The sequence below is a fragment of the Callorhinus ursinus genome, unplaced genomic scaffold, assembly GCF_003265705.2.
Source record: "Callorhinus ursinus isolate GAN/ISIS: 27379988/994484 unplaced genomic scaffold, GSC_fseal_2.0 scaffold9, whole genome shotgun sequence".
Taxonomy (NCBI): domain Eukaryota; kingdom Metazoa; phylum Chordata; class Mammalia; order Carnivora; family Otariidae; genus Callorhinus; species Callorhinus ursinus.
In genome coordinates, this window is record NW_027397071.1 from 19770178 (window position 1) to 19786999 (window position 16822).

Genomic DNA, 16822 nt, shown 5'->3' on the forward strand with positions numbered 1-16822 from the left:
CTGGGTTTGGGATGATTTGGAAGGGACAGTATAGCATCCACAAGGAAACCTCTGAGGCAGCTAAAAGTGCCAGAATAAAAGAGCTCAAGGTTGTGACTCAAGCCATTTTCGTAGAGATGAAGTTAAAGGCACATGACTCAATCTGGGAAGAAGAAGATGAGATGAGGAGGAGCCAGAGCCCAAGATGGACAGTTTAAAGATAAGGAGAGCCTGAATAGAGTAGCATTCTGCAAATCAAAGAAAGAGATCAAAATGAATGTGATAAAAGGATCGGGCGCCACAGGAAGGCAGAAGGGAGGAAGACTGAGGTCACAGAATTTAGGGACCATGGAGGTCATATTTCCATTAAAGGGACAGCCGGGAAGGAATAATTGGGTGGTGAAGAAAGTCAGTGTAAATTACTCTTAAAACTAGGTGAAGGAGGAGGTTAGAATGAGAAAAGAGAACCATGCCAAAACTAAAGTTTTTCAAAATAAGAGATGAGAGGAGACGGGAAAGAGGAGAAATGCAATATTCTAAAGAGAGTCAGAGATGATATTTGAGGTCCTGGAGGAGTGGGAAGGTGCAGAATCAAGGTTAACACTTGAGGGGTTTAGAGAAGGACAATGATGAAGCTTCACTGTGGGTTCCATTGTGTCTGCATATTGATTCAATTACTTAGATGCAGAGGGGAGATGTGAAAAAAAGCTCCTGCCACCCAGACTTGATATTGTCAGTGGAAGGCATTCTCTGGGACTGTCCCTTCCTTACCCCAGGTTGTTTTATTGAAACGGAACTCTGAGATCCCAGCCCTGTAATTAGAATTCATTTGCTCTTGGTGAGATTTTGCTTTCAGCTCTGAATTACTGAGATTATTGCCTCAGCTCGCCTTTTTGTTTCGTTGTGCTTCGGTCTTACTGGCTAATAGGTTATGCAGAATTAAACAACAAACATATAGATGAATTCATCCATGTTTTCAAGATATCATTTTATTATAAATGTTGAAATTTTTTAGCCCCCCTCATTGTTTCATGGCATATCAGACACTCCAAAGAATAGTAATAATCCTTCTTCGTTATGATTTCTGTTGTATTGTTTTATTGTTTATGCAGAATTAATTTATATTTATGTACTAAAATATAACATTCTTGACATCTTTTTATAAATCCTGAGAAATATACTTGTCATATGCTCGTGGGTTTCTCTTCTACATATATGACAGCACAGCTACATCAGTTTAATTGACCTTGGCAATCTGCATCTGCTAGTGATGTGTCCCTGAGGGACGGTTTCTGCAATTTTAAGCTGTGGCTTATCGAAGAACTTGTGTGTCACAATACAATTAAGTCTATATAAAAAAATCATTTCATGCATAACATTAAATTGACTAAAAGTTCTTATTTCAAAACCATTTCTTGTTTTAAAGCCACCTCAGAGTGTCTTTGTTTTTTAAATAAGCTCATTCGAACATAGTAGTAATTAAAGCAGAAAATTAACATAAATCTTGAATGTTTGGTATGAATTAAGGATGTTTTTGTTCTTTTTAAAGACTGCATAAAATTCCAGGCACCATATCACTTAACACATTTCTGTCCCATTTGCAGAATAATAGAGGCTGTGAATAAGCATGTTTTAGGGTTCTTTTTCAAGTTCTTTTTCTGTTCAACTATGGAACCACTGGGACATATGCTGCAGTCTCCGTCAAGATGCAACTTCATGGAAATCTGTGGGAAAAGTGCGCATATCATAACAGAAAATCCCTCTCCCCTCACTCCCGTTATTTTATAAACAAGGAAGAAAAAATACAATCCTTCTATTAATATTCATTTAACACTTCATAGGAAATGGCAAGCAGTTATTTGGTTTGCAAATGTAAATATACATTTTTCATCCACTTACGCTTTCACTCCTTCCAAACTAGATAAAGGCAGAACAGAAGATGTGCTTCTGAGATTTATTTTCATTGTATTTCAAGTTAAATGTATCAGCAGAGATGGAAGCGAGCTGTGAGGAGTTCATAGAAGGATAGTTACAATGATGAGGAGGATGAAAGTCTTCCTCATAAGAAGCAGCTAAATAAATGAACTTCTGACAAATTATGCATAAAATACATATGGATTTTTTTCACCGAATCCTCTATTTGAGTTCTAAATTGAATACTTTGGAGCTTACAAAATACGGTTAGATAATAGAAAGATCTACTGTATCTCAAAAGAGTCCTTGAAATCATGAAAGGTGTTATTTGAATTCATAATCTGAGCCAAAGTTTCAATGAATTAATGGATTATCTCCCCCTTCCTTTATCTCTAGTTTATTATAAACGTTGAAATTTATGTATACACAAATATATAAATGGATGCATATAGATCATATACTTAAATATAGAGCCCACTGTGCCAACAGGGAAATGATCCTAATCATTTGATGTTCACGTTGTAATGAACAGTCATTCTTGCATTAGCTGCTTAGTGCCACTGGTAGAAAATGTTTTTTACCTACTGTAGCATTTCTTTTCTTATTCATATAAATTCTCCATGTTCTATTTTTCCAAAGATCCTTTGTAGATATTGACGAGTCAACATATGGATATTAAAGTGGAAACAGATGATCTCTATTTTGATTGATGTAAGCTTTGCTGTAATATATTAATAACATCATAACCAACTGCTTGACCTCATTGTTTTTTCTATTTATTTTTTAAATGAAACTATAGACATGCTAAACTTGAAGGCCTCTAAAAAGATTGGGGGGGGAAATTGAGTAGATAGTTTTTAAAAGGGGGCTGAGATAATTTTCAATACGAAAGAAAAATCCTTTTCTTTTTTGGAACACAGTGTCAGGGAGTTGATTATTAGTGAGGTTAGCTGGATATTACAAATGATAAAGTAATTAAAACAGTTAATATTCAGGTCCAAGATTTCAAGGTAAAATTAAGTCAGATATTGAGGAAAGAGCATATTTTCAAAAGTAAACATGAGTATGTATGAATGTTTAGGGACATAAAATCATACAATGCATACATCATGGAAAGACCCATGAATAGAATAGTGCTTTTGAATTCACAAATAAATGCTCCTAGGGTGGCTTATGGTGTCGGTGCTAAATATTTTAAGAAATACAAGATTTACTTATTAAACTTACAGTAACATTTCCTGACTATTTATTCACTGAGTTAGTGATGGAGCTCTAATATTAAAGTAAATCATACTATTTACATTAAGTCATAAGAAATTATAACACATATTAAGGACTTCACGTTAGTTCAGCAGGCATTTAGTCGGCACCTGTTGTGTATAATGCACTGTACTCAAGGGTTAATTCAGGTTTTGTGAGGACTGAAGCTTATATAATTTGAGGACTCCTTTATAAAAAAAGGAAAAAAAATTACAAATTCAAATTTAGGCACAGGGCCTTAAAAGAGGACCATGCAAGTGAGAGACCCTGAAGCTTAAGCTTCAAAAACTTCACAGTATATATGTCTTTGACTCTAATAGCTGCTATGGGAAATCAAAGATAACTAAGGCATAATCCCTGCCTTGCTCAAGTTTAGACTGAAATCTGTGCTAACCTTCAAGGATACTCCAGAAAAAAAAAAAAATGAGGAAAATGTATAAAAGGGCTTTGATCTCCTGGTGAAATAATTTTGGATTCCTTCTCATTTAAAAATCTTTATTTCAGTTCTCTATATAGAAAAACGTTGCATCAAAGTCTTGGACAAATAAGGTCATTTCTTACAGGAGAATTATTTTTTACTCTCTCTCTCTCTCTCTGTCTCCCATTACATAAACCATTCAGTGGTGGTGTGTTCCAGTTACCATTATTATTGTAATAGGTTGAATTGACAAGCCATGCTCACTATTGACTTTTTTGTAACTCAAGTTAACTGTCAACAGATGGTAGTGATGATCTGTATGCGATGGGGAACAAATGATAAGGGTGTCTTTTCATGTGACCTTTAAAGACATTAGAAAAATCTTCTCAAAATGCCATTCTGCATTGAAAATAATTACATGAATATTTAATTTTACTCTCGATGAAAGGTGAAATCACATCAAAGATATAAACACTATCATATTTTTAAATAAAAACCTGAGCACAATAGCATTTACCCATCTGTTCATTCTTTCATTTCATTCATTCATTCATTCATTCATTCATTCATCCATCCATCCATCCATCCATTCACTCATGCATTGAATTGAGTCTTTCCTGTGCTCCAAGTGCTGTAGTAGGCTTTGTGGTACAGTGGTCAGCAGCATGGACACATTGCTATTCTCATGGAACCTACAGTCTTGTGGGGAACACATAATCAACAGTAATTCCTTAATAGTTTTCTAAAAGTCTAATATTCTTCAGGTAGAAAACTACAAAGGTTTATTTTTATGTCTTGCTTTTCTATTATTGTTTAGGAGAAATGGTTTTAGGTATCAGAATACTTTTTTTTATATCTGGTTGTTTTATTTTAAAATTGACTCATTAATCTGTTTAAGAACTAACTTTTGTGTTCCAAAATTTTACAGTCTATTTAAGTTGTTATGTTCTCTTTTGAATTAAAGTAAAGAATAGCTCCATAAGTCTGTCCTGAGATGCTGTACTTAAAATTCATGACATGAATACCTGGAGGGAACATTTAATCCTAAACATTCACTCAGTTTGCTCCATTATAGATGATGATACTGTCTTTCTGCCCTTCTTCTCTTGATGAACCCTTTCTGTAACTTACGTTCTTTGATCTCTTCCAATTATCAGGATTATGTGTCTATTATAAGATATTCCTTTTGAGGGCGCCTGGGTGGCTCAGATGGTTAAGCGTCTCTGCCTTCGGCTCAGGTCATGATCCCAGGGTCCTGGGATCGAGTCCCGCATCGGGCTCCCTGCTCAGCGGGGAGCCTGCTTCTCCCTCTGCTTCTCTCTCTCTCTCTGTCTCTGTCTCTCATGAATAAATAAATAAAATCTTTAAAAAAAAAGATATTCCTTTCGATATATTTTTCTTACAGGAACTCAAACTCTTTCTTGTTCCATGACACATTTAGATTCATTGGAACACAGCAAATAACTTAAAATTCTTTTACAAAGCAATATCCACAAGGAACCAATGGTAGTGTTCGCATTTGTTGATTTTTATAAAATAGAAACTGGTGGCTAATGTAGCTATAATCTGGGTCCTTTGAATTGCCTAACATTAGGGGCAAATAATTTGGTGAAAATATAGGACTTTGTCTTGTTTAATTTATAAAATTTCTGGTTGTGAATGGAAGAGACTGGCCATTGACCCAAATTCACAATATAACTTTTACCTGTTACACACAGGAACAAGTTTAGGATCATAAGAGTAATATATTTGTGAAAATAATGGTGTGGACAAAGGAAATTTTAGAAAATTCATTTAAACGGATTTAAATGGATTTTATACACATTAAAATATTTAAGAGGCTGTACTTCCCTTCTTCTTGGATCTGTACTTCCTAGACATAAATACCAGATTTGACATATTGCCCAAATCTGTAGTCTTTAAAACCTACATGTGAGGTATACTTTGAATTGATTAAGTCAGTATGCTTTGAATGTATTATTAACTCAGATATTTCATTAACTTTCCATTTTTATGGTTCATTAAAAACAGTTGTTTGAATCCCTAGAACAATAATTAAGTCATAATTTTTCTTAATTTTCAAATTATAGTTACGTGATGCACAGATTAGTCATTGCCTCTTGTCTTTTCCTTTTTTTTTTCTTCCAGTAAAAGAAGCCTTGAGCCCTCTAAAATTTAACAGATGGGATCTCCCAGAAGTAGATCCAGAAACTATGCAAACCAGTGAACCATGGGTGTTTGCAGGTGGTGATATTGTTGGTGTGGCTAATACTACAGTGGAATCAGTGAATGATGGAAAGCAAGCTTCTTGGTACATTCACAAATATATACAGGTAGGCATTTGCCGTCACTTTTAGCTAATTTTTTCCAATGGATATATACTTCTTCATTTATTTTTGCTACACATTCATATGAGCATTTATATAGTAATATATGACATATACATGTATATATATTTACTTGGATAAAATTTTTTTACTGGATAGCACAACTGTTTAGTTGATTGAAAATTCAGTGTGCATTTCTGCAGGGAAATGCCATGAAGTTATTAGTTCTGCTGTGTTCGAAATATTTATCAATGGCTTAAAGACACAGATAATACATTTATCAAATCTGGATGGTACACAATATGATGGCTGATAAGATCTATATTCCTAATGATCTTACACAGTCTAGAAAACTATATTATCTGTCCATTTGAATCAGATGAGTTCCTATCCATTCCCCAAATTATATGCACCTAATTGAAAAGAAAACAAATATTTTGTAAATTTCAATTGTAATTTTTCACTCTTTAGTCTTATGAAACAAATGCATAATGTAAAAATGATAAAATCTAAAGTTTAACGTACTCTTACAGTAACTGGGTGGTCACGGGGAAGAGAAAAGCCATAATTACTAGACCTCAGTTGTCTCACTTTTTGACAAAATGCTTTGTTTTCTTCTTGCTCTGCGATTTAATTAAATGTAGGTACAGTGATCTCCTTTATATAAAATATTTCTGGAAAAGTTTGCTCTTATTAATAAAATTCTTCTTTCTTTCTTATTCGGGAGACTCTATTCATAACATGCTGTCTGCCTCTCTTCATTCAGTTTCTTTTGTTTGTTTCCCACATGCTAACAAAATTCACTTTGTCTTTAAGGTCTCCTTGAATATTTTTCTTCCTCTTTGCCATGACCACTTAGACTTTATGGTTGTCCTCCTATTTTTTTCTATAACCCATGCAGGACTTCTTACCTACCAGGTACAGCCTGGACTTTATATTGATTATACCATATTTTTTTAAGTTCGGTTCACTGACCTAATCCCACCTCAGCCCGGCATCTCTGAGTAGTGGGGCTGGGGATGTTGTGGCCTGGGGTGTAGTTGGTATCCCAGGGCTCTCAAAATGGGTGTAACCAGCCTACAGGTCATGCATAGAGACAAAAGTGTGATTTAGGAAACAGCGTTTTGTGGAGATGACAAATCTAAAATAAGAATGCTGTCCAAATCAGTCAAAAGGGATGAGGGTAGGAAAAAAAGGGGAAAGGAATGCAATTTTAACAGGCAGAAACCTGGGAACCCAAAGGAGCAAAGTTGGTAGTAGCTCTAGCCCCAGTCTCCGTAGCACCTATACTTTGGAGAGTCTCCATGGCCTCCGAAATAGCCAGCGGAGCGGTTCAACTGCCCAGGATGGACTCCTGATTTGGCTCCTTTTGCGCTTTCTGCTGCAAAACTTATCACCCTATCTTTCTATTTCCTCATTTTACTCTTCCTGTCACAGCACTCTCAATGGTCCCAGTTGCACCTCTGCATAACTCCCTCATTTGTATTTCCATCTGTGTTCTTCCATGGTCCAGCTGTCTGCTGATAATCTTCACTCGTGTGCCGGATGCGTATTTCAGGTTCACTGAACAGCACTTGGTTACCTACACTTCTAATTCATTGCTGTTAAACTAAACATACTCTCCCAAACCTGTTCCATCTCCAGTGTTTAATGTTTCTGATACCCAGCTTCAAAGCCTCTAAATCAGTATTCCTCAGGCTTCTAGATTACTGACTTCTAGATTACTCAGACTAATACAGTTTTCAAAATCAATTTTGAAACCAAAATAGGCCTGATAGCTTCTTCTTTTACTGTGTAATGGCATTAAAGCAGCCACTTAAACACATGAAATGGTAACATTTACTATATTATATATACAAGAAATAACAAGAAAGTTTATGAGAAAAGTAGCAAACAATACAATCTCAGAATAAGCTACTTCTTAAGAAAATATGGTTGAAAGATTTACACTAGTGTGTTTACACACACATATTTTTCTCATTATAAAATAACACTGTTGCACACATCTTTACTTATGAACTATTTATCTAAATTTTATTTTCCTCTTCTCTCTCTCTCTCTCTCTCTCTCATGTACATATCTGGTCAATTCCACCTCTGTAAAGACTCTTTCATACACTTACTTTAATTTGCTTGTTTTTTTGTGCTGAATACAATTTTTGTTTGACCAGACATCTCACTGACCATTCTGTTAACTTCTTGAAGAAATGAGAGTAGAATCAGGAGATGAGAGAAAAGGCTCTTGTGCTAGGCCAGATGAAACCTAGTGAACACATGAATTCAGCTTTCAGGAGTGAAAATGGCGGGAAGGCAGAGATACTAAACAGATTTGAAAGGTGAAATTGAATGAGGGACGGTGGAAAATGGCATGTATTAATTCTTTTTCTAAAGATTTAAATCCATTTATAGCTTTTAGATTAAAGTACATAGAGAATATTTACTATATTTGTGATGATTGTGGTTTTGTCATATTTCACAATTACCATTCGAAAGGATTCCTAAGGGTGTTTTTCTTTTGACTTTACTCTTATCTTTTTACTTCCCTGAATCTAATAAATGTGTACTGAAAAAAATGATCAATCATTTTATTTAGCTTCCACTTACTCATAAAAGGAAAGAAACAGACTTTTAGGTATGAAAAAGAAAAGTGTGTGTGCTTTAAAAATACACATTGCTAGGAATGATAGTGTTTGAAATATACAATAAAAAATTCCTGACCAGTAAGAGTTGTGGTTTTGGCTGAAGGCTTTAGACTTGTCAAACAAAGTGTTGAATTGCATTTTAAAGATGGAGTAGAAATGGAAAGCAGGTATATCTCTGTCAAGTAAAATCAACACTTCTACCTTCCTGCCTATTGGTTGCAAAGTGCTAAGCAGTGATAAGACTAAAAAGGAGCATATAGACAAAGTGAGATTTTTCTCTCTCCACACTGTCATTAACTTAGTTCTGGCTTCTATTGCCTCTTAAACTGCCTCCACTTCTTCCCTTGTCAAATCTAATGAGCCTATACTGCAGCCAGAGTCATCTTTCTGGAGTACAGTTTGATCCTCATTTCTTCATTTAAAACCCTTCAGAGGCTCCTCTTTGCACTCCAGATAAAGCGTAATCTCCTTAGCTTGTGATGCTAACTTGAATTTCCCCTAGCACACCAAGACTTCTCCTGAATCCAGGCCCTTCCCCTACTCCCCTCATTGCATCTGTCTTGATCCTACCTGTCCTTCAGGTCTTGCTTCCTCCTCTTCCAGGAACATGGTCCTCCTGTGTGCTCTGTAGCCTCCGCCTCTTTCAGGAACATGGTCCTCCTGTGTGCTCTGTAGCAGCCTGTTTCCTTGACTGAAGCCTGCCCACCGGTCTGCCTCTGCACAAGCCAGTGGCCATGCTTGTTTATTGTTATGCCCTCAAAATAAAGAGTGTATTCATCTATTAAATAGGAAAAATACATAGAAGAAGAGAATTCGTTGTAAAGGAATTTAAAGAGGAGTTAAGAAAACTAATGAGTTTGTAAGTTCATTAACACTGTAAATAAATAATGTTTCCTTCAAATGCAACATCCGTTAAGAAAAATTTCATAATGCCTGAAGTGTATTCATGAATGAAGGTTTATCACTGCTTGTCTTATGTTTTACATTAGTTTGGGGTGAAATAGAACACTAGATAGTGTACTTTAAAAATGATTTAATACACACATTATAGTATTAATTCATGCATGCAATCATTGCAATTGGATATTTTGAATTTATTTGTAGTATGCTTTTTCAGACACATGTGATTGTTTAAAGATAGCCCTGTTGGGATTTCAGTAATTCCCATAGTTGTCTGAAGAGAGCTTCACTTAAATTTCATTAGTTAATTTGATCAGTTACCATTTATTGAGTACCAGCTGTTGGGCCCCAAACACTTGACTTTGGGAGAGTACCAAAGTGAATAAATGAGGAGAGGTAAAATACAGCAGTTAGAAATTTGGGCTCTGAATTAAACAGACCTGATTTCAAACCCAGTTCCAACACTTTGGAACTGTGTGACCTGAAGCAAGTTACTTCATCACTTCAGGACATGGTCTTTTTAGGGGTAAATAAACTATTTATTAATAAATGAGCAATAATAATTAGAGATGTTAAAATGGTATTAGAGAACAATTATAAAATAGGAGATTTTGAATGGAAAGCATAGTATAGGATTTTAACAGACAAAGATTCAAAGAGGCTATTTCTGGTAATTATGAAAGCATTTTATTTAACCATTTATTTTTTCATCCATATACATCCACCTCTCTATCCTTGCAGTCATTCATGCATGGATTCATTCAATAAATAATTTTTTTAAAAAAATAGTGCTTTCAACTTCAGATAGTACTAATCTGTAGGTTTATGAATATGAATTGAAACATGAAACTTGCCATTAATAATCTCACAGTCTGGTAGGGAAGACAGTGGTGTAAACACACATCTAATACAATATAATAAACTCAGTAATAAAAAAATGTAAAGGCACAGGGTAGCATGGAAGAGATAATGTGATTGATTCTATCTGGATGTGGGTATCAGGATGTGGAGTCAGCAAAGGCTTCACAAAAATCAAGATAACAAATGAAGAGGTAGGATAAGAAAAACTGAGTGATTTGAATTGGTGGAACTTAAAGGGGGCACTGACTAAGACTGTAGAGCTTGCTCACCGCCCAGGGGTGCCCAGATACGGGTACTAGCTGGCTGAAATTCTGACCGAGCTCCACTCACCTAACAGTGGTATCTTTGGTTGTGCCGCTTCTACTCAGAGGAAGGAGTGCCTGCCTTGAATTGTCACAAAGGTGCTTTCTGCTTGTGCTGTTAAGACTTACACCTGTGCAGTGGCTTCTTCCAATTTCACCAAAAGGCATTCTGGGTTAGTGGAGGCCCTGAACATAGAGAATATGTAGGAAAAAAATGGGAGAAAAGATCTGTGATTATACTGGGGTTAGGACATGATAAGAATACCCAGTTTAGGATTATAATTTGGGGTTCATAATGAGGCAAAAATGTGATAGGAGTTGTTTACATAAAGAAGTGATAGTGTCAGATCTTGTATTAATATAGAGAGAAACATTTTCCAATTTGTCAATGTTTCCCTCTTTAAAAGTCTTTATTTTATTATTGTTTTTTTAAGATTTTACTTATTTATTTGAGGGAAAGAGAGAGAGTGAAAGAGACCATGAAGTAGGGTGGGAGAGAGGGAGAAGCAGGCTCCCGGTTGAGCAGGGAGCCCAGTGGATGGATGTAGGGCTGGGCTCGATCCCAGGACCCTGAGATCGTGACCTGAGCTGAAGGCAGATGCTTAACCAGACTGAACTTCCCAGGCGCCCCTAAAAGTCTTTATTTTATGATATTAAACTTACTTGCCTTTACTTAGTTGTGCTAATAAATGATGCAATATGACTTCACCTTTGTTGTTTATAATACTATGATGTTAGTAGGAGTCGAGGCATATTTGAATTTTTTTCTTCTTCTTGAATAAGAATTACTGAATATCTAAGATAATTTTGAGAGGGAACCCAAAGAAAGAGTATATAACCAAAAAAATGTAGCTAAACAAACAAACAAAAAAATCTATTGATTTTAAAATTTATTGCACTTTCATTTGCATCTTTCTGGTGGATTTATTTATTTAGCCCGTGTGCGTGTGTGTGTCTGTGTGTGCGTGTCTGTATGCATGTGTGCATGTGTGTGGACAGATGGATAGATAAAAAGTTCTGTACTAGGAAAAAAAGAAATTACCCACCTGAACCCATCAACCTTTCTTCGAAAGGTGCTTTTAGCAATGTGTGAATGCAAGGATTACCATGTGAAATAGAGAACAGGCATATAATAAAATTGAAAGCTAATTTCTACTACAACCAATAAATACTAAAGTAGTCCAAGAACAGAGATCAGTATTGACTAGAATTGTTGGAAAAGACTCACAAAAGAAGTACTCCCTGATTTTTACCCTCCTTGGAACATACCTGTTATATTTACTTTCATTGTAATAACAGCTACTATTTGTTAACCTCTGTTATACATTGTGTATGTTTTGGTTACAATGGGTATCATTATCTTTATATTTTTATTTCTTTAAAGATTTTATTTATTTATTTATTTATTTCAGAAGGAGAGAAAGAGAGGGAGAGAGTGATTGGAGGGAGGGGCAGATGGAGAGAGAGGGAGAGAGAGAGAATCTCAAGTGGACTCTACACTGAGCTTGGGGCCCAACATGTGGCTGGATCTCAACCCTGAGATAATGACTTGAGCCAAAATCAAGAGTTGGAGGTTTAACTGGCTGAGCTACCCAGGCACCCCCATGGGTATCATTATCTTTATTTCTTAGCTTTCAAAAATAAAGTCTCAGTAGTTAAAGAAAACTATTCTAGGTTAAGTATCGTCTTAGTAACGAAGCCAGGATTTGAACATACGTATGTCTATTTATTTTTTCCCCTGGACTGAACTACTTTCCTGATACTTTTCAAATCTGGATCCTCGTTCTTGCTAATCATCTGCAGCCCTAGACATCTTCCCCTGCAGGATGTGTTAAGATTTAAAAATAAAATAATGCATTAGAACTCTGCCTGAGAGTTCCTCTATAGTTGAAACTGAAATCAGAAGATTGTGATTGGAGGCTATAGCTTATGTATAACTTAGTTCTGGTTAAAAATATACCTTAACCAGGGGCGCCTGGGTGGCTCAGTTGGTTAAGCGACTGCCTTCGGCTCAGGTCATGATCCTGGAGTCCTGGGATCGAGTCCCGCATCGGGCTCCCTGCTCGGCGGGGAGTCTGCTTCTCCCTCTGACCCTCTTCCCTCTCGTGCTCTCTATCTCTCATTCTCTCTCTCTCAAATAAATAAATAAAATCTTTAAAAAATATATATACCTTAACCAGAATGATTAAGTGACTAGAAAAGTTCTAAGATTATTCCATATCTCCTAACTTCCAGGGAAATAAAATAGAGGGATAATTAGCTCAATTAATATGATTAAAGACCTAAATTTAATTGTTAATTGAGGATAAAGATGAGGCACTTTAATTATATAGGTAAATCCAGAAATTCATTAACAATAAGTTGGTTAAATCCAGAACATTCATTTAAAAAAAACAGAGGAATATAAAAAAGTTCTCTTAGTCTAGGAAACAAAAATCAATAATTAGTTTATTAATCTGAAAAAGTTAAACGGGGAGTTATAGAAAGGATATATACATATTTTAAGCATGTCATTTTATTTTAAAACACATAGATAGTCTCTCCTTTTCATTTAAAAAAAAAAGCAGTACCAAGTTCTTTTTAAATTTATGGTTAGGGTTCTTATTATGTTTCTTGTGTAAATCTGTTTATAATATGCTGCCTACAACTTCTGGTTTTGTTTTTTAAAGTGGAGCTATACCTTCAAGAAACACAGAGCAATTTCCTAGATTTTTGTATGGTTGCCCGTCAGTTATTTCATTTGTTTAACCCACGTCTAATTTGATAGCAACTTCTTTTTTAGCAATTCACCTTTATCATAGCTTTTGAAAATATTCAACTTAGTTTTCACAGACTCAACCCCCTTTCTTTTCATATTCATAGAGCTCTTCAATTTATACAGTTTTAATTTACATAAATTTATAACCAACACAAATAGGGTGAGGAACATACAGCTGATCCAATAAGCACACAACTCAAGTGGGGAAGTAGGAAGTTCATAGATGCACAGGTACCCTCCTCATTACAGAGATTTGGCACTCCTTTCGCTTCCTTTTTATCTCACAGAGGAGCAGGAGAGAGGAAATTCGTCCGGTGAGTCTGGTAGGTGCAACCAACTTGTTAAGGGAAACCCATCTGGTGCCTAAGGTCCTTCTTTACCAAAGACAAGTTTTAATACAAAATGTATTTACAAAATGGTATTATTAACTGAAAAAAAATAAGTAATTTACCAAAATACAATTGTTTAGAAAATTGGGCATTTACTTTTAGTATCAACATATATACACATTCCATCACAAAAAAGTAGAGGAAAAAAGGCTATATGTTATCTTGCCATGCTAAGTACTCCACTAAGAGCAAACTTGTAAATAGAACACAGGCTAAATGCTTCTAAATTCTAAACCTAGGTTAGAAGCTCGTTTTCCTTGAAGTAGTCATGGTAGTTCTGAGAAGATGATCTTACCAACATGAGACATTTTGTCAAATAAAATCAGTCCAAATATATGAAAATTATCATTTCAAAACCTGTGGATTTGATTACATCTTTAGAGCAGTCCTCCATGTCATTATTCTGTGATTCGGAATTCTATCTTAAATTTACTATCTTTTAGATGCAACATTAAAACACCCCAGTATTTATTACTGGGAGAGGAAGGGATCGAGTAAACTTATATGTTGCTGCAAGAGAAGCAGCTTGTCTTGACAAAAGACAAGAGTTATTAGTGGAAGGATAAATATGGAAAGAATAGGTAAGGGATAGAAATTCAAATAAAGAAGTTATGTAGAGATTCTTCAAATATAGACAAGAAATGAAAAGGAAAAGAAGACCTCTTTTCTTTCAGGTAGAATTCTTTCTGAGAAACTGCAGAGGATAAGAAAGGAGGCATTGGGACATTAAACATATTTTAGAAAAAAAAGTTTTGGTTGCTGTGTTTACAAGTGACTTTAGGAATCACTGAATTGAAGTTGAATGGTTACACAGTACTGTTTATTCGCTGCCACCATTTGAGGTCAGCTTTTAGCAACAACAAAAAGTTATTTTTTTGGTTTAGTTCAGTGGTTCTACTATATACATGAGTTTGCCTACGTGCATCTTCCCAAATGATATTCTTTTTTTTCTTCCTCAAACTTTATCCTTTATTAAACATGCTGTATTCCTATAATAAGTATCCACATTAAGGTGCCTGATACTGTTTTGATTATTTTGTTTATGAATCTGTGTTATTCTTTCCAACTTGTCAATCCCCCTCAAAACTAATTCTTGTAGCAGAATTATCTAAGAACATATGCACAAGATACACACATAAATATTCTGGCATCGTACTGGGTCTAAAATGTCTTTCTTAACCCTATAGGCTCACAGAGCACAGGTGTCTTTTAGGTTTTAGCTTTCTACAGTGTTTTCCAGCTCTACAGTGAAGCTTATATGATATTTTAATGGAGGTTACAGTGACCACAGTTAATGTGGTTCTACTCAGTTGTATATGGTATATGGGTAAATTTTGAAACAGATGTTTGTAAAGTTCTTCAAAACTATTATAAATTCCTTGCATTGATGATCAGCTTTTCTCCTACTTGAGGTTTTTGTGTGTTTTCTTTTGGTTCGATTGAGTCTCAAGAGAATCAGTAGTTGTTGAGGGAACTAGGTATCTCAGGGGATTGGTAATGAGATACAGAGCCTTTAACCTCTTGGTCACTAGTTCAAATCTGCCCCAGGTCAAGAGTGACAGAAAGTCATTATCATCTGATGGCAGTTCAGTAGGCTATGTGAAATGAATTTGTGATTTCAATACCTAGTGGAGAGAGATTCATGCCATAGTCTCACCATTGAGTGAATGAATACAAGATGGTAGTTGTGATTTTAGTTTGAAGAGTAAGGAGGAGTCCAATCATAGCTAAGGATTCCATTTTTTGGAGCTGAGACTCTTTTTGGTGGATTTGTTGACAAAATGACAGAGGGAAGCGAGGCTTGCCCTTGTGTTGGTTTGTGATGTGAGGCCATGAGATGCACATCCATAGGAATCCCTTTCTGTCATTGTTGCTAATGAGGTACAATTCAGCATCACTAAATTAACTTCTAAAAAGTTATTTCACTCCCAGATGGTGATTAATTCAAGATTGAAAGTGACATCATTCATGTCTCCTGATTCTTCATTGCCCTTCTGCATATATTTTTTAAATGTTTCATTTTCCCTTTTAATCATATTATTAATTTTATCTACATTTGGACATATGACTGAACATTTAGAGAGGCCTATTCATTCTTGTCAATCTTTCACATGAAAAATACTGAGTTAACAAACAAGAATAGAAAATTGTATGGACACTTTGAAGACGGGGAATTAAAAATTGAGCACAGTGTGCAAGGATCATTGCTATAAAGCTAATTGAATTATGTGCATTCATATCAATAAATGAAATCTTTCACCTTCTGCCACTTTTAGGGTTGGAGATTGTGTGAGGGATTTTGTCTTTCTGATATCTTTAGTGAACAGTCAGGTTATTAAAACTTTTTAATTTGGGGATCTCTTTTAAAGGAATTACCTTTCTAAAGAGGACAAAGGCATATGTTTATATTTGAAAGATTTATAAGATCACAGCATTTTCTTCATGATGGAATATTTACATTTTTATTTTATAGCAGGCTCACTGATTTTCAAAAAGAACCCACGTTGTTGGATTGTAAGGATTTTAAAGCTATCTCTGATAATTTTTATGATGCGGAAATCAAATCTAAAGAATGATAGCTACTGTGGCTCATATTAAAGATTACTGCTCTGAAAAAGATGAGCAGTTGCTAAAAATATGACAGTCTGGGATTTTAGAAATCAAACTTGGAGGGACTTATCTATGTCCAAGTCTCCGTGCTTGGAAGAACTTAAGTGCCAACTTTAAAGACACTTGTTATCATTATCATTGCTTAAAATATCATTTTAATTTCACATCTTCAAAGGCATTCTTTTGCCCTGAAATGTACCAGTGGTTTCTACAATATCTGAAGAACTATGATTTGAGAATTAGAAATTTAAATTGCACAGGCTTAATATTAGAGCATTTCCGTTACCCTTTGCAGGTTTTGAGGCAGCTTATTCGACCTTACAGTCTCACCAGGAAGCTAATGGGAAAGCCTTGCAGCAATCTTCACAGGAAAGTTTCCAAATGTCAAGTGTCATCTTTCCAGCTGTTAGATGAATGGGTAGCCAAGAGGCATTTATTTGGGTGTGCAGCCCCTGTGAAATCT

At 35.3% G+C, this 16822-nt stretch overlaps 1 protein-coding gene across 2 annotated transcripts in view; it reads left to right on the forward strand.

Annotated features, from left to right (window-relative positions):
• The window catches only part of DPYD (dihydropyrimidine dehydrogenase), a 798492-nt gene that overhangs the window by 389674 nt on the left and 391996 nt on the right, over positions 1-16822 (forward strand). For both annotated transcript variants that reach the window (XM_025872261.2, XM_073896265.1), the window contains exon 12: positions 5720-5904. In XM_025872261.2, coding sequence (XP_025728046.1) covers positions 5720-5904 — 185 coding nt within the window. The remainder of the gene's footprint in view (positions 1-5719; positions 5905-16822) is intronic.